The following is a 24,506-nucleotide window of genomic DNA, read 5'->3' as shown; positions in this document are numbered from 1 at the left end:
AAACTGAGTACTATTTAACTTCAAAGCTAGTGCCTCTTCACTCAACTGCTTCAATATCTACTTAATAAGACTTGGCTATTATGATGGAAAGGATATACCCCGGGGTCATATTGAAAATTGACAGAAGAAATAAGTAGAGCAAGAGTTCAAAGCTAAATAGCTCCACATCAATCCGTGATATCAAAATATCACAGAAAATGTTGTATTGTAACCAACTATCCAAATGCATTTTTGTAAACCAGCTATATTTATAAATCATGGTTAATAACATAGCCCTTGATTTTAAAACATTATTTTGGTAATTTTAAAAACTTCAAATGTAATATATACTCTGAATTTTTTTTTTTTTTGACAGGCAGAGTGGACAGTGAGAGAGAGAGACAGAGAGAAAGGTCTTCCTTTTGCCGTTGGTTCACCCTCCAATGGCCGCCGCGGTAGCGCGCTGCGGCCGGCGCACCGCACTGTTCCGATGGCAGGAGCCAGGTGCTTCTCCTGGTCTCCCATGGGGTGCAGGACCCAAGGACTTGGGCCATCCTCCGCTGCACTCCCTAGCCACAGCAGAGAGCTGGCCTGGAAGAGGGGCAACCGGGACAGGATCGGTGCCCTGACCGGGACTAGAACCCGGTGTGCCGGCGCCGCAAGGCGGAGGATTAGCCTGTTGAGCCACGGCGCCGGCCTATACTCTGAATTTTTTTAAAAGTACATTTAGTATATAGGGGCCAGCACTGTGGTATAGGAGGCTTTCCATATGGGCGCTGGTTTGTGTTCCAGCTGCTCCTCTTCTGATCCAGCTCTCTGCTTATGGCCTGGAAAAGCAGTGGAAAATGGCCCAAGTGCATAGGCCCTTGTACCCATGTGAGAGACCCTGAAGAAGCTCCTGGCTTCAGATCAGCCCTGTTCCAGCTCTTGCAGCCATTTGGGGGGTGAACCAGTGGATGGAAGACCTTTCTCTCTGTATCTCACTGTTTCTGTAATTCTGCCCCTCAAATAAATAAATAAAATCTTAAAAAACAAAAGTACAGGCCGGCGCCACGGCTCAATAGGCTAATCCTCCGCCCGCGGCGCTGGCACACCTGGTTCTAGTCCCGGTTGGACCACCGATTCCGTCCCGGTTGCCCCTCTTCCAGGTCAGCTCTCTGCTGTGGCCAGGGAGTGCACTGGAGGATGGCCCAAGTGCTTGGGCCCTGCATCCGCATGGGAGACCAGGAGAAGCACCTGGCTCCTGCCATCGGATCAGCGCGGTGCGCCGGCCGCGGCGGCCATTGGAGGGTGAACCAACGACAAAAAGGAAGACCTTTCTCTCCGTCTCTCTCTCTCATTGTCCACTCTGCCTGTCAAAAAAAAAAAAAAAAGTACATCAGTATACAAGGTAAAATCTGAAATCACTTACCCTATCCCGACTCCTACTCTGCAGCCACAACCAGAGTTCACAGTTTGGTATATTGTGTACATGTTCTTTTTGTTTCTGAAAAATAATCTACAATTTTGAGTATAAGACTTAGGAAATCAGACTTGGCAATTGTTATGGCAGTCAATTCTGGAGTAGGTAAATGTCTTGCATTTAGTGTGTGTGTTCTTAGGGCATGTTTTTTTTCGTAATCGCAGGTATGCAGGGTTCAATAGCCATGCAGAAAGAAACTTTCTTTCCTTTTCACTTCTGTTTTTCATTCATTCATTCGTTCATTCATTCCAAGACAAATGAGGACTAACCATATGATAGGCACTAGTAATAAGATAATGATCAAGACAGACATTGTTCTGGCTCTCATTCCATAGTAGAGAGAAGAGGTAAGTGTACAATATTAACCCAGAGTGATGAGCAGTGTGACAAAATATAGTTCTTTTTCTTTTTAAAAAAGATTTGCATATTTATTTGAAAGACAGGGTTAGAGAGAGAGAGAGAGAGAGAGAGAGAGAGAGAGAGAGAACCTTCCATCTGCTGTTTCACTCTCCAGATGGCTTCAGTGGCTGGAGCTAGACCAGGTGGAAGCCAGGAGCCTGGAACTCCATCTGGGTCTCCCATGCCGGGTGGAGCCCAAGTACTTGGGCCATCTTTTGCTGCTTTCCCAGGGGTATTGGCAGGGAGCTGGATTGGAGCCAAGACTTGAATAGGCACCCATATAGGATGCTGGCAACAGGTGGCAGTTTAACTCCCTGCACCACAATGGTTTAAAAACCCAGAATGTGGTTTTTAAACCTTAGTATGCTCATCAGAATCATTTTGGATGCTTGTTAAATTTACACCAAAACCACTGCAGAACACCTGGAGGGTGAATCCAGGGAATCTGCATTTCAATCAGCTCCCCAGATCATTCTAAAGTGGTTATTTTCTTCTGGCAGTTTTCAACAGAGTGCAATGGGGAGTCTATGAGGATCAACTTTGTTTAAAAGAGGGTAAGGAAGATATCTGCCAAAAGTTATGTCTAATTTGAGACTTGAACCATGAATAATAATGAACTTAAAAGTTGAGGATTGAGAAGTGGATAAGAGCACCCGTCTCCTGACTCTAGCTTTCTACTAATGCTGACCCTGGGAGGCAGCAGTGATAGATGAAATAATTTGGTTCATGACACCCATGTGGGAGGCCTGAATTGAGTTCTTAGCTCCCGGCTTTGGCCTGGTCCAACCCTTTCTGATGCAGGCATTTGGAGAGTGGACCAGTGGATAGGAGCTCTGTCTATTTGTCTCTTTCTCTGTTTCTGTCTCCCTCAAGGAAATAAATAAATGCATGAGAGATTTGCCTATGAGAGGGAGAGGGTCTGCACTCAGGAAGTGAAAGAAGTTCAATATATCTAAAGAATAAAACTGGTTTTATTTAAAAAAATATATGCATAGTTTTTTCACAATATCCACTTCCATGACTTTTTTGAAGATTCCCCATCTGCATGGATTTCAAAACATTTTGCACCAAAATGAATTAACCTTTTCATGGCATTTTCCATGAACTTTTTGAAGTACCCTCATACATTGTGGAATGCTGGAATTAAACATTACCTCACATTCTTTTGTGATGAGAACACATACGCACTACTGCTCTTTTAGCAATCTTCATGTATGCTATATGTTATCATGAGTTATAGCCACTATGCTGCATACTAGATCTCCAAAACTTATTTTGCCTGTGTTACTACAATGTGTACATTTTAACCAACATCTTACCATCCTCATCCCCCACCTCCAACTGTAGAGTTTAAGGTAGGTAGGTGAGTGGCAAGTAGATGAGCCCCCTTTCCCCATCATAGAGACTGTAGCTTGAGATTGTAACCAAAGCTGATATCAAGGGATCACTAAGATTTAAGGGAGGAGGTTGGCATTTAGTTTAGTGATTAAAATGTCATTTAAGATACTTAAATCTCACATAAGTGCATCTATGTTCAATAACCAGCTCTGGCCCTTGACTCCAGCTGCCTGCTAATGCAAATGATTAGGTTTCTGTCACCCATGTGGGAGACTTAGATTGAGTTCTGAACTCCTTCCCTCAGCCCCAGAACATCCCAGGCCATTGAGAGCATCTTGGGAGAGAACAGAAGATCAAAAAGATAAACCTCTGAGATTCTCTGCACTCCACCCAACTGAAGGCCATTACAATGCTGAGAGCATCACCAGATCAGTGATGGTCCACAGGGCCCAGGGACAACTAAAGAAGGACTCACTTTTGTTAACCCTTCTCTGTGACAGACTCTACGTTGCTTGTAATGTCTAGGCTAGCAGAAGAAAAGGAGAATATCTTGGACTCTGTTGCAAAATCACTAGCATCTAGTGAGTACTTATTAACTAAGCACAACAGTCATGGTAATAACATTTTCTATTAGCCCAAGCTATTGCAAAAGATAGTTTATTGCTTTGATTCTTCAGTGCTAAAGTTCAAATTCAGTAGAACTGTCTCATCAAATGCCATTGATACAAACTCAATTTCTGGAAATGTGCTTCCTCTAACTTTGCTTCCTGCTAATGTTGTATGTTTCCTAATAATTCCAAAGTAAACCATATCCTCAGTTTCATCAATCTTGTTAGCTTTTATGTCTTCATTCATCCCCAAATTGTGTTCCTCTGAAGAATTTTTATCTATAATTCTCATTTTCTCCAAAAATATTGTTTTTTGATTAGAGGTGGAGAAAGACTGGCATTATTCCTCTTTTGGAGCTGGAAGCTCCTTTAAAACTTGGGATATTTCAGAAACACAACAAACAAATGGTGAGAGATTATTGAGTTTAGTGAGTACAAAAAAGGGGGAGAGAATATCAATCTCTGACCACAGCTGCAGTATCTGTCCCCTGCCTCACCTTAACCATGTTCCAGAGAGAGGAGTTCCCTGCAGAGAAGTACAGGAGCAGGGATATTTGAAGAGACTAGAAAAGTAAGATTATAATAATATTTACTTCAGTTATCAGGCAGTTTAAAAGGAAGATTATTTGAAGGGGGAAAAGCAGGATTTAAATTACATTAAATTTCTTAATAACTAAGAATCAGAGGGGGACAAGTTATTTAATAAATATTTCCTGAATTATTTTATTCCAGCATGTGAATTTTTCCTTTTGGCCTTTTATTCACTTAAGCATACTTTATATCTAGTGTTTGTCATTAAAAAAGACAAATCTAGTCTTTGTCATTAAAATAAAATGGAAAAAAGTAGAAATTTTTATATCATTAATTGCTAATAATGCTGTCTAAAACTCCTTTTAAAGATAGCTTTAATGCACCACTTTCCTCTGATTCTCCTGGAAATTATTTGAGGACTTAGAGTAAAAATAATAAAAACATTTTTTTACCATGAAAAGGAATGTTGTAGCTTGACATTCCCTGGGTATGTGCTAAAACTTGTATGCTGAGGAAGATCTTTTACCTAACTGTTCTATATAGCAAATGCAAGGCATCTAATCATCTTTTCAAACTGTTTACTTCTTTACTTTCATCTATTTGAAAGGTGGAGCAACAGAGGGAGAAGGAGGAGGAGAAGGAGGAGGAAGAAGAAGAAGAGGAGGAGGAGGAGGAGATGGAGAGAGAGAGGTCTTCATCTGCTGGTTCACTCCCCAGATGTCCACAACAGCTGGAATGAGCCAGGCCAAAACCAGGAATCCAGCACTTAACCCAAACACATGAGTGGCAGTGGTCCAAACACTTGAGCCATCTTCTGCTGCCTCCCAGGATACACTAGCATGAAGCTGGGTTGGAAGAGGCATAGCCAGGACTCAACCCAGCACTCTGACATGGGATGTGGGTGTCTGAAGCAGGGTCTTAACCTGCTGTGCCATGACACTCACCCCATATTTTAGCACATTCAATAGAGCTTTTGGCTAGGTTTCATCCACTATTTTTTTCTTCAAAAAGTCTCCGAGATTTCCAGGGAATACTCAAAGTGATATTTATTTTGAAATGTATTGTGCAAATATATTCACCAGAATATTACCACAAAATTGGAAACGAAATGCAAGTCAATACATCAAATACGGGATAGGTTCAATAAGTGAAAACACATACTTAAGCCGTGAAGTGACTCAGCATCTGATTCAGAAACAGTGTGCTCTGGAGTCATGATAGTCCTGACTCTGTTACTTCCAAGTTGTGTGATTTCAAGTGGGTTAACTTCTCTGAACTTCAATGTCCTTGTCTGTGAAATCCCAATCTCTATGTTTACCTCATTGAGAGGACTAAATGGATTATGCACATGAAGTCTTTGCCATAGTCCCTGCATTTGATACATATTTAATGGGGCCTTAAACAGTTTGGCACGTGGTTGATGTTTAATAGACATTTGTTGAATAACAGTAAATTTTTAAAATGCTACATGGAGGGGCTGGCACTGTGGTGCAGTGGGTAAAGCCACCGCCTGCAGTGCCGGCATCCCATATGGGCAATGGCTTGAGTTCCAGATGCTCCACTTCTGATCCAGCTCTCTGCTATGGCCTGGGAAAGCAGTAGATGATGGCCCAAGTCCTTGGGCCCCTGCACCCATGTGGGAGACCCAGAAGAAGCTCCTGGCTCCTGGTTTCTGATCAGCCAAGCTCTGATTATTGCAGCCAATTGGGGAGTGAACCATCGGATGGAAGACTTCTCTCTCTCTCTCTCTCTCTCTCTCTCTCTCTCTTCCTCTCCTTCTCTCTGTGCAACTCTGACTTTCAATTAAATAAATCTTTAAAAAAAAGTAAGTGATTATTGATGAATGTCTCCAAAATACTTTAAGTTTTTATTCCCAAAACTCACCCAGTTTGTGAACTCTACTCCAGTCTGGGCCTTTGCCTCGAGCCTCCTTCTCCTCCAGAGCTGCTTCTTACTTCCCTTCCCTCCCTTCGTCTCTTTGCTTCCTGTTTGTATCCTACAGGGTTTTTTTTTTTAAAAAAAAAGCCTATCAACTTAAAGTGCAGAGGAAAATACACTGGCTCTGAGGTATAGGAAGATCCCCACAAATTTCAGCTCTCCTTTCTATGGATGAAAATTATACAAATACTTTTCCCAGTTGTAAGGATTCATTTAGATGAAACCCAAGCTGGAGATGGAATTCACAATACTGTACTAGATTTTTATTTAGCACATTCTGAAAAGAGATTTTAGTGCAGTCATTAGATTTTAAATGCACAAACATATCAATATTTGCAGATCTATTAATATTAATCCAAAAATATATTGCTAGAATGGACAAAATATGTACATTCTGAACAGTTAGAATCTAACAGGTATTGGCTTAAAATACTCACTAGGCTAGATTTTTTTGTTCTTGTTATTTAATATTTTATTTATTTATTTGAGAGAGAGAGTTACAGACAGTGAGAGGGAAAGACAGAGAGAAAGGTCTTCCATACCTCCCACGATGGTGCAGGGGCCCAAGGACTTGGGCCATCCTCTACTACTCTCTCAGGCCATAGCAGAGAGCTGGTTCAGAAGTGAAGCAGCCGGGACTTGAACAGGCGCCCATATGGGAGGCCGGCACCACAGGCAGCGCCTTTACTTGCTAGGCCACAGTGCCGGCCCTTAGGCTAGATTTTGAATAAAAAAGTATGTTAAGATTAAAGTAGATTTTTATAACTTTCTGATTATATCTGGAAAGGAAGAAAATGTCAAATTCGAATAATATGTACATTTTTATGAAATCCTAACTTGAAATATCATTTAGACTTTTGATTCCTAAGCTGGACAACACTGCCACCTTGTGGCAAGGACTGACTATAGACTTGTTTATTGTAAAAAACTATTCCCTAGCGCTACACCACTTACAATGCATTTTTGAATGGTTGACGAACGCAGCCTCATTCCAAACCTCCAGCATGTGCTAATAAGAAACTGCAAGCAGGAATATATATTTTTGTGTGTTCCCTTAAAATCACAATTGCAAATGCTCAAACAATATTATTTAAAAATAAAACATGAGGGGCTGGTGTAGCAGGTTAAGCTGCCACATACAGCCCACTCCCCACATGCTATATAGGCACCGGTTCAAGTCCCGGCTGCTCAACTTCCAATCCAGCTCCCTGCTAATGTGCCTAGGAAAGCAGCGGTGGATGGTGCAAGTGCTTGGGCCCTTGTACCCACATGGGAGACCTGGAAGAAACTCCTGGTTCCTGGTTTCAGATTGACTCAGCTCTGGTCATTGCAGCCATTTGGGGAGTGAACCAGCAGATGGAAAAATCTCTCTCTGTCTCTTCCTCTCTTTCTGTGATTCTGCCTTTCAAATAAATCATATATATTATGTTTTAGGAATTATACATATAATTATACATATAATATATATATATATATATATATATATATATATATATATACTGGTGTTTATTTTCCATCAACCTTATTTCCATTTTTCTTCATACACTGTAAAGAGCAGCTTGAGATCACTCAGTGTTTGTTCCTCCTCATTCGGTGCCCTGATCAGTGGGAGCTACAGACCAGTTTTCAGTGGCGGGCTGAGCACTCCAGTCTTCAGCAGAGAACTGCTGAATAGGCACAGAGAGAAACCTGCACGCCTTCAGACCAGTCTGAAACCTCAGGTTGAGTAGCAGTAAACTCAGGAGCTGGGGCAGCCCATCCATCCTGAAACTCCTCCTTGGTCACAGCTTTTTCAGCAGCAACCTGTTCTTCTTTTTCAATCTCTTCAGGATCTCTATAGAAGCAGAAATCAGGCATGATCTCCCATGGGTGTTCACAGGAGATGGTATCATGCATGCACAGAACCTCCTAGGGCCAGCATACACCACATCAGACCCACTGAGTGGGTGCTCTTGTTGTTTCATGGGATGGCACTGTCCACATAGCACAGAGGAGAGTCTGTGTCACACAGAGCAATGGTAGGCAAGCTCATATGAGATGTCTCCAAGAGAGGCTGGTGGTCAGCCCTGGGATCAGTAACCATAGAACATGTGGCTCCTGAAAGGCTGCTTGGATGTGGTTAGTGAAGGTTCCAGGTACGAAGCGGCCAGCAGTAGGCATAGCTCCAGTGTAGATCTTTAAAAAAAATTTAAAAAGCAATAAAAAACAAAAAAATGAAACATCTAAACAGTCTTAAACTGATATAAAGGTTCATGAGTCAAAAATAAAAAGAAATTCATTAGCCAGTTCTAGACCACCAAACTGCATTTTCTAATTATACTATCCTTAATTTAAGGCATCTACTGGAAACCTAACACATACCCCCTCTAGCAATAAAGCAAAAAAAAAAATCTATTTCCACAACACATATGAAAATTGTTTGATTTTGTAAATCAGACAACAAAATTATGTCACCTCTTTCCTGGCATTTCAAGAAAAAAAAGTAAATAACTGGATTTTCCTCATTTTATCTGAATTTTTAGGCATGTGACCTATGTCAAGTTACTTAAGCTTTCAGAATGTCAGTTTCTTCACCTGCAAAATGGGGATAATAATATCACCTACCTCATTGTATTACTATGAGGATTTAATGAGTCAATATAAGTGAAGCGTTGCTTAAAATCAAGCCTAGCATCATAGGAAGCATTTATTAAATTTTACCTCTCATTTTTATTAGAAGGTAGATCAATATAAGCAATGTATTTCCATCCAATTTGTATTATACTTGGCACAGATTTCTGGGATGTGACTTGATTTTGCCTGTCACACTAAGAATATGGGCTCTTTAGGTACCATTTATAGTCAACATAGGTGTACTGATGATTGGGCTCTCTAGTTTTATTTGAACCCTTTCATCCAAGGGATGGGCCTTGAATTTTGTCTCCATTCTGACATGAACTTGACTCGGGGAACTCAGTTAATATTTCCAAGTTCCAATTTATTGAAAAAAAATGGGAAATGGCAGTACACATCTCACAAGGTTGCTCTGATGATTCCATTTGAGGGGTGAACCAACGGAAAAGGAAGACCTTTCTCTCTCTCTCTCTCTCTCTCTCTCTCTCTCTCTCTCTCACTGTCTAACTCTGCCTGTCCAAAAAAAAAAAAAGTATATGTAAAGCTTGTAGCATAGTGTGAGGCTTAGAATAGCCTCAACCAAGGTTCTTTGGCATATTCAAAAAAAATAAAACACAATACATCTAAAACAGCATGAGTACCAGTTACATAATACACATTTTTAAGGAAGTGAGCCCACAGATAAAATAATGGAAGAAGGAATTCTGTGGGGGGATGATGAAAGAATGATCCACCTGATCTTACAGGTATGGGGAAGGAGACTGAACAGAGTGCATATATGAGGTAGGATTGTAGATGGTTACAAAAAATCCTGGAAAGGCAGTTAGATAGACCTGGGTTTGAATTTAGGCTCTCTCCATCAGCTATCATAAGTACTCAGGCAGGTTACCAAATCTTTTGAGTCCATTTCCTCAGAACTAGGGATAATAGGTTAGCTATGGGATTGAATGAGAAAATGTAAAGTGCGTCCCACTGAGCCTGGGTCATAAAAGAACTCAATAAATGGTGCCTGTAGCTATTATGAGTTACTTTTATAGAAATATTTTCTGTATTCACGACGTGAGCACACCATCAGGACAACCCTTTTAAGCATTCTACTTTATATTGTAAGTGAAAATCAGGACAGAAATAGGAAGTGAATTATTTGAGGACTGGGGCATTGGGAAAGGGAGGAGAGTAAGGGCAAGTGTCTTTAGGTTGGTTAATTAAAATGGCAGGCACTTTTATGGAGAGTGCCAAAAATAAGTTCTGAAACTCCTTCCAGCCTCTGGCTGCACCTTAGCTCTTAGGAGATAAAAAGGCTGTCCTGCGGGCCCTGTCTTGCCCCTCCCTTACCACAAGGGGGAGCACGTAGGCACGTAGACCCCGGCATTGTGATGTCATCACTATGACGCAGTTGGTTTAAGCTAGTTCCATTCCCCCAGAGTCATCCTCCTCTTTGCTTCATTTCCGCCCTGTTGGCAGGGAAGGCTACATGACAACATCAAGTGTGCTGCTGTGATCACCGGTAATGTCAACTCTAGCAAATCCGAGGTGTCCATAACCTTCCTCAGGTAGTCCTCTCTTTACCTGATTCCCACCTTGATAGAGAGGTAGCTTGAAGTGCGAATCAAGTTGTGAAAAAACTGGAAACAACCGGACGCTTTCCACCACAGTACAGTAGTTAAGAGATCCTGTTACATCAAGACAGTCATCTACCTAGCAGTCTTCTGCCAACTCATCATCTGCCAACCAAACTTCGACCAACCAGTACATAAATCAACCAATTCTTGGCCAAGCCATCCCCAATCAACCAGGCACATGGTTCAATCAGGCGCAGACCAATCACACTTATCTAACATGAACCAACAAAAAACAAGCCTACATGATATGAAACAAGCAGGTCCAAGCCAACCACGCAAAAGGGAACCAGATGTCAACCAACCAGGCCCAAGCCAACCAGATACAAAGCAAGCAAGCAGGAGCCTACAGGACAAACAGCTTGGCCGGAAACGATCAGGAACCTGGAAACTAGACACAAGCCAACCAACTACAAGCCAACCAGGAATGAGATCATCAGCCCTGAGAGAACTAGTCCCAAGCCAATCAGGCACATGGCAACCAGGTGCAAGCCAACCAGGCATTAGCCAATTAGGTACGGGACAACCAGTAAGGAGCCAATCAGGTACAAGGAAACCAGGATCAAATAAGTCAGGCCCGAGTCAACCATACGTGAACCAAATGGGCCGGAGTCAAGAGTATGTGAGTCACACGGGTCCAAGTCAACCGTATGTGAGTCAAGCAGGCCCGAGTCAACCGTACGTGAGTCAAACAGGTCGGAGTCAACCGTACGTGAGCCAAGCAGGCCCGAGTCAACCGTACGTGAGCCAAGCAGGCCGGAGTCAACCGTACATGAGCCAAGCAGGCCCGAGTCAACCGCACGTGAGTCCAGAGGGCCGGAGTCAACCGTACGTGAGCCAAGCAGGCCCGAGTCAACCGTACATGAGTCAAGACGGCCGGAGTCAATCGTACATGAGTCGAGAGGGCCGGAGTCAACCGTACGTGAGCCAAGCAGGCCGGAGTCAACCATACGTGAGTCCAGAGGGCCGGAGTCAACCGTACGTGAGCCAAGCAGGCCCAAGTCAACCGTACATGAGTCAAGACGGCCGGAGTCAACCGCACGTGAGTCCAGAGGGCCGGAGTCAACCGTACGTGAGCCAAGCAGGCCCAAGTCAACCGTACGTGAGTCAAGACGGCCGGAGTCAACCGTACGTGAGTCAAGAGGGCCGGAGTCAACCGTACGTGAGCCAAGCAGGCCGGAGTCAACCGTACGTGAGTCCAGAGGGCCGGAGTCAACCGTACGTGAGCCAAGCAGGCCCGAGTCAACCGTACATGAGTCAAGAGGGCCGGAGTCAACCGTACGTGAGCCAAGCAGGCCGGAGTCAACCATACGTGAGTCCAGAGGGCCGGAGTCAACCGTACATGAGTCCAGAGGGCCGGAGTCAACCGTACATGAGCCAAGCAGGCCCGAGTCAACCGTACGTGAGTCAAACAGGTCGGAGTCAACCGTACGTGAGCCAAGCAGGCCCAAGTCAACCGTACGTGAGTCCAGAGGGCCGGAGTCAACCGTACGTGAGCCAAGCAGGCCCAAGTCAACCGTACGTGAGTCCAGAGGGCCGGAGTCAACCGTACGTGAGTCCAGAGGGCCGGAGTCAACCGTACGTGAGCCAAGCAGGCCCAAGTCAACCGTACGTGAGTCAAGAGGGCCGGAGTCAACCGTACGTGAGTCCAGAGGGCCGGAGTCAACCGTACGTGAGTCCAGAGGGCCGGAGTCAACCGTACGTGAGCCAAGCAGGCCCGAGTCAACCGTACGTGAGTCAAGAGGGCCGGAGTCAACCGTACGTGAGTCCAGAGGGCCGGAGTCAACCGTACGTGAGCCAAGCAGGCCCAAGTCAACTGTACATGAGCCAAGCAGGCCCGAGTCAACCGTATGTGAGCCAAGCAGGCCCGAGTCAACCGTACGTGAGTCCAGAGGGCCGGAGTCAGCCGTACGTGAGCCAAGCAGGCCCGAGTCAACCGTACGTGAGTCAAGAGGGCCGGAGTCAACCGTACGTGAGCCAAGCAGGCCCAAGTCAACCGTACGTGAGCCAAGCAGGCCCGAGTCAACCGTACGTGAGCCAAGCAGGCCCAAGTCAACCATACGTGAGTCAAGCAGGCCCAAGTCAACCAAACCCGTATCAGTCACTCAGGTGCCAAACGTGCCTGAGTCAACTCTACCAAATCAAACCAGGCAGGAGCCAATCATGTCCGTGTCTATCAGGTCCAACTCTGCTAGGGCAGAACCGATCAGAAAGCAGGCACTCAGGCTCAAGGCAATCAACCTGGAAGTCTGTCCACGTAAGACCTGCAGATGCTAAAGATTGCCAAGAGATACTGCGCCTGATAAAAGTAAGTATGTCTCTCCTTATTGCATGGATTTTCATGGTGTTAGTGTAGGGCTGAGACTAAGGGAGGCATAGTCTGGTGGGTCTGCTAATTATGACCTGTGTACATAACTTGTTGGAAGTTACTTCTCTATTCATTTTTCCCACACATAAAATTAAGATTATAATAATTTCTGACTCAAGATTGTTGTAATGATTCAATAACCTGATTATATGTAAATTGGCATAGAGTTGAGGGCCCAAAAATTCATAGGAAATCAATTCATAGACATTTTAGGGACTAAATATGTTGTCTCTCCTGAGGAAATTTTAACATTTTTAAAAGAGGATCTTAGAAAAAAGGAATGTGCAACTCAAATGACCTGCCAGTGACAGAGTTTCTGATATTAATAGTTAAGATATTGGGATAGGGAATATTGTTGCATCTGAGGTGACACCTACTTGTAGAATCTGATGATTGCCCAGAAATAAAAATACACACATTTTGCATGTGATTTGAGAAAGCCCCTTCACCCACAAAACCCATTCACAGCCAGCCTCCAGGAGTCCCAGGAGCTGGGTTAGAAAACTCTCATTTAGGCCGGCGCCGTGGCTTAACAGGCTAATCCTCCGCAAGAGGATTCTACCCCCGGTTGGGGCGCCAGATTCTGTCCTGGTTGCCCCTCTTCCAGTCCAGCTCTCTGCTGTGGCCCGGGAAGGCAGTGGAGGATGGCCCAAGTCCTTGGGCCCTGCACCCGCATGGGAGACCAGGAGAAGCACCTGGCTCCTGGCTTCAGATCAGCGAGATGCGCCGGCTGCAACGGCCATTGTAGGGTGAACCAACGGCAAAAAGGAAGACCTTTCTCTCTGTCTCTCTCTCTCACTATCCACTCTGCCTGTCAAAAAATAAATAAATAAATAAATAATTTTTTAAAAAAAGAAAAAAAAAGAAAACTCTCATTTAAATGTTTATTTTAATGGCTTTCCCAGAAATCATTCCAGTGCAGTAAAAGGGGTCAATTTAACAATCATGGTTACTCTGCTGAAGTTCTGTGCCACTGAAGGCAATCATTTATATGATGTACAATGTAAGCAATGTCATATAAAAACCTACATAAAAAACAGTAGCCTAGATTCTTTATGAGTAAAAAAAATAGTTGAAACAAGGCAGAAATTATAGATACAGAAACCTGAGTTTTATAATGAAAGTGTTTCCATCTGCTCACCAATATATCTAAATCCTGTCAAAAATCAAGTCAAGTTTGTGTTCCCTTTAATTGGATAATGTATTTTACTGGCTAAAATAAACTACTCAAAATGTTTTAGTGACACCCTTCTGTTGAAATGATGCTTCTAGGCCATTACAGATCTGTAAGAACTGGGTTATCCATCCTTTCTAGGCTCTGTTTTATTATATACTCACAATGTTACACATAATTTCGCTAACACATTAATCTGCATGATTAGATCAACAATTAAACTACTGTACCCAGCAGGTTAGTTATTACAGAGCCACATTTTTTTCAGGTGGCAGAAAATGATTTTAAAGTTTCTGTAGCTCTCGTATATGACAGCTTTCTGACAATTAATAAATTAATCATTGAATGATGGTAAAGCTCTACCTCGACAAACATACCTCTCTTAGCTTTCGAAATATTTCCTGTTGCCACCACCAAGAGAAAAATAGGAGAGGTCTCCAAAAAGTTCACAGAAAATTATTAAAAACCTGTGCATGGATTTCTTTTTGTGCCAAAATAAACTTATCCTTCAATTCCTTTTTCAATGAACATTTTGAACGACCCTCCTCATGTGCAATCTTCCTAACTCCTGCTAATTGCTAAGTTTATACAGTATTCTCTATTGCAAAGGAGAGTTCATCATCACAGTAATGTCTTGGCTGAATATACTGCAGGTTTTTTACTGTCCTACTACCAGAATTCTTCAGGTACCCCCTGTATGTACCTGTTTTATCCTACTCTGAATCATATTACAGCATTATATGGGGAATGATTTCACAGCTAGTCAGCCATAACTTCTTGCTTACCAGACTTTTATTTAAAGCTTTTTATTGTGGTGGTTCACAAAGTATGGTTTTGGATCTATAGTGATCCACAGAGGAGCAGTGGGTAGTATTAATATTTGATTTTTGTTCATTGTGCAAACATTGAATGCATATTATGGGAAGGACAGGTATTTAGTAGTATAAAGGATATGATGATTTATTGAAGTAGTCTCTGCTCTCAGGGAGTTTACAGTGTCTTATGGGAGTATGACATAAACAATCATTGCCCTCTCTGCCCAATCAGTTCTCCATATAGCAACCAAAATGCTCAAAACTCTATCGGGTTTTTGGTTGCACTGAGAATAAAAGTAAAACATATTACCAAGCTTCTAGTCTACATGATCTAGGCCTTTCTGTCCTCCTTATATAGTTATAAGCTGTTTTACATTACAAATTTCATGTAATTCGAGTCAAAATCCCCAAATTTTCATAAAATGTGTGACATCTGCCTTGAATGTTCAGAAACAGTTTTTGCTTTTTCCCATGTTCCAGTTGTATTCAAGGCTAGTAGTCTGGCTAGTTGACCTTCATATGAGTGAGGTACCAATATGGTTAATCATGTCTCTCTCATATATATGCAGTATATAATAAATAATATATAAAATAAAATAATATAAATAATAATCTATAATTGTTTTTGATGGCTGTTTTAGATTTAAAAATTCTAGTATGACTTTCAACACTGGCCAGGTTATTTGTCCATAAATATTCAATAGAAACTTCATGATGATTATCATCTTAAGAATTCATTATTAAATCATAATCTGAGGCTGGCACCGCGGCTCACTAGGCTAATCCTTCGCCTGCGGCGCCGGCACACCGGGTTCTAGTCCCGGTTGGGGCGCTGGATTCTGTCCTGCTTGCTCCTCTTCCAGTCCAGGTCTCTGCTGTGGCCCGGAGTGCAGTGGAGGATGGCCCAAGTGCTTGGGCCCTGCACCCGCATGAGAGACCAGGAGGAAGCACCTGGCTCCTGGCTTCGGATTGGCACAGTGCGCCGGCTGTAGTGGCCATTTGGGGGGTGAACCAACAGAAGGAAGACCTTTCTCTCTCTCTCTCTCTCACTGTCTAACTCTGCCTGTCAAAAATAAATAAATAAATAAATAAAATCATAATCTGAAAGTTTTCTCTACTTTGACAGGAACTGGCGGCCTGTGATAACATGCTAGGTACAGTGAAGTTAACAACAACAGGTAACATTTGGGGTATTTTTGAGCAAGAAAAAGAAGCATGGGTGTTTGCACACAGTATTACTTGTACTTACATATGTGGAAGCTGCTGTTCTTGGTAAACAAAGATGATGTCATTAACAGCAGCTCTGTGTACAGGACATAAATTTGATAGCTTTTTAGTGTCCTACTATTTTATATTTCCCCATTTTAGTATGAAATTGATATTTAACAGCTCTTACACCTTTGCAGATATGATAGACTTCAACTGGTTTTCAAAATGTAGAACAAGAAGTGTTATTGGTCAAAAAATATAATTTACCACTTGGTATGTTGGTAATAGCTTGAGCGGATGGAATAGGTACAAGCAAAATGATTTAAAATATATTCTCAAAGTATGTACTACATTTTGATTGCCAGTAATATTAACAGGATTACTGGATCTATAATATATTAGAATTTTTAGGGCAGTGAATAGGAATGCTAAGAGAAAAGATGATTATATGAATGAAATTACAAATGGAAAAGACTAGGAACAGAGTTGTTTACTAAAACATAGAAGGGTATGAGTACCTGAGTTCCTGCTTCCAATTCTTTTGGAAATAAACCAAGAAGTAGAATTGCTGGATCAAATAATAATTTTTGAGAAACTTTCATCTTGTTTTCCACAACAGCTTCATCATTTTACATCCTCACCAGAAATACACAAGGACTCCAATTTCTCCATATCCTCACCAACACTGACTTTATTTTTAAAATAATTCTCATCCTGATACCGGCATTGTGGCGTAGCAGGTTAAGCTGCTGCTTGCGACGTCTACCTCCCATATGGACATAGGTTCAAGTCCTGGCTGCTCCACTTCTGATCCAGCTCCCTGCTAATGTGCCTGGGAAAGTAGCAGAAAATGGCCCAAATGCTTGGGCCCCTGCATCCACATGGGAAACCCAGAAGCTCCTGGCTCCTGGCTTTGGCCTGGCCCAGCCTTGGCTGTTGTGAGCATTTGGGGAGTGAACCAGCAGAAGATTCCTCTCTCTGTGTCTCTCCTCTCTATAACTCTGCCTTTCAAATAAATAAATAAAATCTTTTAAAAAATTCCCATCCTAACAGGCATGAAGTGGTATTTAATGTAATTTTGGTTTCCTTTGTCCTAGTGATCAGCATTGTTTATGTATTTACTGACCATTTGTGTCTCCTTTGAGAAATGTCTACTTATGCTCTTTGATCAGGTTTTTGTTGAGTTATAGGAGCTTTTATATATTCTGAATATCAATCCCTTTTGAGATATGATTTACAAATATTTCCTCACACTCCTGGAGGTTGTCTTTTTACTCTCTTGACAGTGTCCTTTTATGCACAAATGCTTTTAATTTTGATAATTTATTTATTGCTCTCTTTGTTGCCTGTGTTTTTGGAGTAATAGGAAGAAATCCTTGCCAAATGCAATGTCTTGAAGGTTCTCCATATTTTATTCTAAGCATTTTATAATTTTAGTGCTAGCATTGAGCTTTATGATTCATTTTGAGCTAAACTGTGTATGATGCAAAATAAGGGTCCAACTTCCTTATTTTGCATGTGGATCTCCACTTTTCCCAGCACCAGCTGTTTAAAAGACAGTCCTTTTCCCAATGAATGATCTTGGCATTGTTATCAAAGTCAATTGATCAGATTTATGAGTTTAAATCTGGGTACTCTGTGCTGTCTTATTGGTCTATATGTCTGTTCTTCTGCCAGTACCATATGGTTTAATTGCTGAAGTTGGTAGTAGTTTTCAAAGTGAAGAGGTTTGAGTACTTCAACTTTATTCTTTTACAAGATTTTTTTTTGTGGTTATTTTGGGGTCCCATTGAATTCCATATGAATTTCTGTGAAATGAGTGTTGAAATTTTGATAGGGATTGCATTGAATACAAGATCACTTAGGGATCAGCCTGAGTTGAAAGCTTAATGTGTTCTCAAATCTTTCCTGAGCCTGTGTCTTTCCTTGTCATTCATGGTGAGCAATGGGTAGCCACCACTACACTGATAGCCAAATTTTACCTAAGTTAACTGAAGTCTACCAGTCAGGCTGTCTTCTGGAAATTAAAAGTGTTCAAATAAACTCTGGAGTTTAAAAATATTTACTTCAGAGCATTTGTGGCAGTAGAGGTAGAGGTGAGTTCCTGTCACTTCCTATTCCATTATCCCCCCCCCACCTGTAAAATGACTACTGTATGTGAATTATTATTTCAGATTTGCTCAGGGATGGATTTGGGGAAAATCCTCTTTTCTACTGCCTGATTGCAGAAGTACACAATCCACGTAAACCAACAGGTAAAGTAAACCTTCCTTCTCCCATTAAATCTGGAATATATTTTCTAAATCCTAAAAACAAAGTACTGTTATATAGCGTATAATTATTATTTTTAAAGATACATTTATGTATTTGAAAGGCAGCGTTACAGCGGGAGAGATTTTCCATTCCCTGGCTCATTCCCCAAATGGCCATATCTGCCAGGGCTGGGCCAAGCCAAAACCAGGAGCCTGGAACTCCATCTGGGTCTTCCATTTGGGTTATAGGAGCTCAAGGACATGGAGTATCTTCTGCTGCTTTCCCAGGCCTATCAGCAGGGAGCTAGATCAGAAGTGGAGTAGCGGGGCTGGCACTGTGGTGTAGTGGGTAAAAGCCGCCGCCTATAGTGCCACCTTCCCATTTGGGCACTTGTTTGTGTCCCAGGTGCTCCTCTTCTGATCCAGCTCTCTGGTATGGCCTGGGAAAGCAGTAGAAGATGGCCCAAGTCCTTGGACCCCTGCACCTGCATGGGAGACCTGGAAGAAGCTCCTGGCTCCTGGCTTCAGATCGGTGCAGCTGTGGTTGTAGCGGCCAATTGGGGAGTGAACCAGTGGACAGAAGACATCCATCCATCTGTCTCTCTCTCTCTCTCCTTCTGTCTCTGTGTAACTCTTTCAAATAAATAAATCTTTAAAAAAAAATAAGTGGAGTGGCACCAGTGCTCATATGAGGTGCCAGTGTCACAGGTTGTGGCTTTACCCATTATGCAACAAGACCAGCCCCATGAGTATAATTACTTTTAAGTGAGCAAAACATGTATAAACTCAATTTTACTACTTTTAAAACAGGAAGTTTGTGGTATGTATTGTGTTCGTATATATAACATCATTTTTATAAAAGATTTATCTATGGGCCAGCACTGTGGTGCGGTAGGTTAAAGCCCTGGCCTGCAGAGCTGGCATCCCATGTGGGCAACAGTTTGAATCCCGGCTGCTCCGCTTCCATTCTAGCTCCCTGCTGATGCACCTGGGAAAGCAGCAGAGGAAGCTTCAAGTCCTTGTGCCCCTGCACTCACATGGGAGACCTGGAAGAAGCTCTTGGATCCTGTCTTGGGATCAGCTCAGCTCCAGCTGTGCAGCCATTTGGGGAGTGACCTCTCTCTCTCTCTCTCCATCTCTCCCTCTCTCTGTAACTTTCAAATAAATAAAAATATTTATTTGTTTGAAAGACACAGCTACAGAGACAGGGGGACAGATCTTCCTCCATGTGCAGGTTCATTCCCCAAATGGCCGCAATGGCTGAGGCTGGCGCAGGCCCAAGGCAGCCAGGAGCCAGGGGATTCGTCTGAGTCTCCCACGTGGGTGACAGGGGCCCAAGTACCTGGGCCATCTTCTGTTTTCCCAGTTGCATTAGCAGAGAGCTGGATCAGAATTGGAGCAGCAGGGACACGAACTAGCACTCACATGGGACACTGTTGTAACAAGCAGCAGCTTAACCCTGTGTGCCACAACACCAACCCCACATTAATATAATTTTTGGAAGAATACACAACTCTGTGGGGCCAGTGTTGTGGCACAGCAGGCGAGCACCTATTTGAGTCCAGGCTGTTCCACTTCTGATCCAGCTCCATGCTGATGTTTCTGGGAAAGCAGCAGAAGATGGTGGGTGCTTGGGCCCCAGCATCCATGTGGAAGACCCAGATGGATTTCCAGGCTTCTGGCTTCGGCCTGGCCTAGCCCTGACTGTGAACCAGGGAATGGATGATATCACTCTGTGTCTCTCCCACTCTTTCTGTAACTCTCTTACAAATAAATATTTTTAAAAAAACATAACACTACCCTGTAAAAACAGGGCTTGTCTCTTAAAGGTTTATTATAAGGGAATTAACTTTCTATATTATACATTTATGCATTCTTTGATATTTTGCTCAGTGAACATTTATTAATTTAATATTTAAACTAATAAACACCCAAAATGTCCCATTTTGGGGGAAAGAATTTTCTAAGATTTAAAGCATTAATCTCTTTGTACCCTCCCCTTCCTCATCCTAGAGAAAATAATCATTGGATTTGCCATGTACTACTTCACGTACGATCTCTGGATAGGCAAGTTACTTTACCTAGAGGATTTTTATGTCACACAAGCTTACCGAGGTAAAACTATAACTACTACTTATAAATACCTTAACAATTAAAATGTGTATCTTAATTTAAGGAGCAGAGATAGGGCTATAGTATAAATATGGTGCTTAAGTTAGTTTTTGTTTTGTTTTGTTTTGACAGGCAGAGTGGACAGTGAGAGAGAGACAGAGAGAAAGGTGTTCCTTTTTCTGTTGGTTCACCCCCTAGTGGCCGCTGTGGCCGGCGCGCTGCGGCCGGCGCACCACAGCCTGTGCACCGTGCTGATTCGAAGCCAGGAGCCAGGTGCTTATCCTGGTCTCCCATGGGGTGCAGGGCCCAAGCACTTGGGCCATCCTCCACTGCACTCCGGGCCACAGCAGAGACCTGGACAGGAAGAGGAGCAACCAGGACAGAATCTGGCGCCCCAACCGGGACTAGAACCCAGTGTGCCAGCGCTGCAGGTGGAGGATTAGCCTATTGGGCCACAGCCCCGGCCTTAAGTTAGTTTTTATAACTCATTTCTATTTCATGAGCCAAATCATTAAACTAGTTAAAATTGCATGTAGTGAAGACTCAATCACAGATTAGGAAAAAAACATTTTATTAGCTCTTATTGAGGTTTGAATAAGATCATCTAGCATAGCTGTACTTTTATCTTTAAAAAATACTGTTGCTTTTTAGGTTGGCTTGAGTAGAACTAGACAAGAAATGTACCCTGTTATGAGACAACAGTGAAACAGACTCATTTACTCTTCACTGATCTGTAAACTCAAATTCCTTTGCATTACCTTTGGTATCACATTCCAATTAGGAAGAAGAGACATGAAAAGCACTCTCAAGTTGCATTTCAACATAAGCCATTAAGGATATACAATAGGGGGTGGCATTGTGGCATGACAGGTAAAGCTGTCACATCCCATATAGGGTGATGGTTTGAATCCTGGCTGCTCCACTTCCAATCCAACCCCCCCTCTTATTTGCCTAGGAAAGCAGTGGAAGATAGCCCAAGAATTTTGGGCCCCTGCACCCACAGGGAACACCTGCCTCCTGGCTTCAGCTGGCCCAGCCCTGGCTGTTGTGTCTTTTTTGTTTTTTAAATTTTAGCACCCACATATAAAGGAGAACATGAGGTATTTGTCTGTGACTGGCTTACTTCACTCAACATGATGCCCTCCAGCTGCACACATTTTGATGCAAATGGTAGAATTTCATTCTTTTTTATAGCTGAATAGTATTCCATTGTGTATACATACTGCATTTTCTTTATCCATTCAACTGTGTTAGTATTGCTGCAAATAGAGTTTTGTGAAGCTTTATTTTGAATGGTTAATATGATACTACTATAGTTTTAATGATCTGTGATCATTTAGCATTTACTTTCACATTTACTGTGTATGGGTGAAGTGGTTATTTTTCCATTCAATTATTGTTTATAGCTGTTGTCTACATTCCCACTAAACTAGGGTGTTTTTATTTTTACTTGTTAAAACTTATTCGGTGAAGTATTAAACTTTTTTACTGTAATCTAAATTTAAGATATGTTAACTCAAAAACTAAAAAAAAAGAAATGGAGAAGGGAGGGTAAAAAAGACACAGAGGGACAGGGAGGAGGGATAGAGGGAATACCATTATGTCCTTAGAATTAACTGCATCTACAAACCATATTGAGTCTGTTAAAAACTAAATAAAAATAAAAATTAAAAAGATCTCTCTCCTCCTCTCAAATAAATCTTTAAAAATACATATGAAATAATCAGGCCAGTGCTGCGGCTCAATAGGCTAATCCTCTGCCTGCGGTGCCGGCACCCCGGGTTCTAGTCCCGGTCGGGGTGCTGGATTCTGTCCCGGTTGCTCCTCTTCCAGTCCCGCTCTCTGCTGTGGTCTGGGAAAGCAGTGGAGAATGGCCCAGGTCCTTGGGCCCTGCACCTGCATGGGAGACCAGGAGGAAGCACCTGGCTCCTGGCTTCGGATCAGCGCGGTGCGCAGGCCGCAGCGGTCATTGGGGGTGAACCAACGGAAAAGGAAGACCTTTCTGTCTGTCTGTCTCTCTCTCACTATCCATTCTGCCTGTCAAAAATAATAATAATCAGACAGAAGGGTTTATGATTTTTTTAGATTAAAGCAAATAAGCTGTTAAATGGAATTTTTCAACTTACGGTTTTCACTTTACATTATGTATTTAACAGGTCTAGGTATTGGAGATGAAATGCTAAAAGTGTTAACTCAGGTATGTATTACAATTAGTACTGATATTCTATACATTATCCTTTTCTTAAGCAAATATTTTACAGGGAATACAGTAATTTCATCATCTGAACATAATCTCAAAATATATTTCAAAGTTTTTTTACAAATTAAACTGGATTTTCAAATGAGATACATAAGTTATATGAGTTATACTTAATTGAAAATTGATCCATATAAATGCACAACCACACTATACATTTTTTAACTATCAAGCAGAAGCAAGCATGAGTGAAATTAGAAGGTAATCTTATCCATAAAACAGGTCCACAGGATATGAGAATAATATAAATGCAAGATTCTCTTGTATTTGGAAACATATAAGAAAACACATATTCTTTTAGATAAACTTTTTCTGTGGAATAAAGACTCTGCTAATCAGTTTTGGGCTTTTAAAGAGATGGGTTTTAAAATTCCTAATGGTGGGACTTTATTCATAGCTATACAGAAGTCCAAGAGATAACTACAATATCACTGTTTAGTGATATTATGTACAGTGTACAATTTTGATGCAGTGTAGTATCTTGCTTATAGTAGACCTTCAAAAAATGTGTTAAGCAAGAGTGTCGATTGTTAAATCAACAGGAGTCACTGTGCACTTACTTTCCATGTAGGATCTCTGTCCTTAATATGTTGTACTATGTGAATTAACAGTATAACTAGTACTCAAATAGTACTTTATACTTTGTGTTTCTGTGTGGGTGCAAACTGTTGAAATCTTGACTTAGTATATACTAAATTGATCTTCTGTATATAAAGATAATTGAAAATGAATCTTGATGTAAATGGGATGGGAGAGGGAGCAGGAGATGGGAGGGTTGCAGGTGGGAGGGAGGTTATGGGGGGGAAAAGCCACTGTAATCCAAAAGCTGTACTTTGGAAATTCATATTTATTAAATAAAAGTTTAAAAATGTGTTAAGACTATACTTCCAAATAAAAGTAGTATTTAATTTTGTTTTTTAAACAGATAGCCCTCAGAGCCCAGTGTAATGCCATGCAGTTTCTTGTCGTCATTTGGAACCAGGCTTCGATTGAGTACTACACTTGTCGAGGGGCTTTAGACCTTTCCTCTGAGGAGGGCTGGCATTTGTTCAGGTTTAACCGAGAACAACTCTTGGAAATGGCAGAGGAAGAATGAGAAAGGCCTTGTAGTAACCATGCCCAATATGGGCTCCCACATTTGAATGTCATCTTAGTCCAACAGCAGTTTGACTTTGAATGTTGTACAATAAAGCAAGTGATCCTAACATTCTGTTTGAGCAGATCTTTTACTATGAAACATATTTTGTAGATACAGCCAATTATATAATACAAACTAACATACTAATGGCTAGTAGCAGATCTGATAATCCAGAAGCAAAGATAATTCAAAAATCATTTCTACTTGGCTTTGGACTATTTACTTTAAGATTTATTTGAAAGCCAGAGTTAGAGAATCTTACACCCGCTGGTTCACTCCCCAAATGGCTACAATGGCCTGGGCCTGGGCCTAGACATTAGGAGCTTCTTCTGGGTCTCCCAAGTAGATGCAGGGGGCCAAGGACTTTGACCATTCTCTCCATGTGCATTAGCAGGGAGCTGGATTCAAAGTGGAGCCGCCAGGACTTGAACCGGTACCCATATGCAAAGCCAGCGCTACAGATGGTGGCTTAACCTGTTAAGCCACAATGGCAGCCCCTGGACTATTTATCTGAAATTGGGATAAGTGTAAGCATAAGCTAGCAGCATTATTTTTTCTTAAATGGATAAGATGTTTTATATTTGATGAAAAATAGATGTGTTTGAGTATAAGATATATATGAGGTTTAAAAAAATCGTTTCTGGGGCTGGTGTTGTGTTGCAGTGGGTTAAGCCACTGCCTACAACACTGGCAT

General features: G+C 42.0%; 1 protein-coding gene and 1 pseudogene across 1 annotated transcript; one reads left to right on the top strand and one right to left on the bottom strand.

The window, feature by feature from the left end:
* Positions 1 to 7,820: 7,820 nt before the first annotated feature.
* LOC133753276 (small ribosomal subunit protein uS2-like) lies at positions 7,821 to 8,338 on the bottom strand (annotated as a pseudogene).
* A 2,369-nt stretch (positions 8,339 to 10,707) lies between these two features.
* SATL1 (spermidine/spermine N1-acetyl transferase like 1) lies at positions 10,708 to 23,770 on the top strand. The gene is made up of 7 exons (XM_062183056.1): positions 10,708 to 12,532; positions 12,713 to 12,795; positions 15,971 to 16,022; positions 18,228 to 18,308; positions 20,319 to 20,420; positions 22,574 to 22,614; positions 23,600 to 23,770. The coding sequence occupies exons 1-7, from the start codon at positions 10,708 to 10,710 to the stop codon at positions 23,768 to 23,770; spliced, it is 2,355 nt and encodes a 784-aa protein (XP_062039040.1).
* The last annotated feature ends 736 nt before the right edge of the window (positions 23,771 to 24,506 follow it).

The sequence above is a fragment of the Lepus europaeus genome, chromosome X, assembly GCF_033115175.1.
Source record: "Lepus europaeus isolate LE1 chromosome X, mLepTim1.pri, whole genome shotgun sequence".
Classification (NCBI taxonomy): domain Eukaryota; kingdom Metazoa; phylum Chordata; class Mammalia; order Lagomorpha; family Leporidae; genus Lepus; species Lepus europaeus.
Note: the sequence above shows the minus strand (reverse complement) of the source record. Positions and strands in the feature narration are given on the sequence as shown.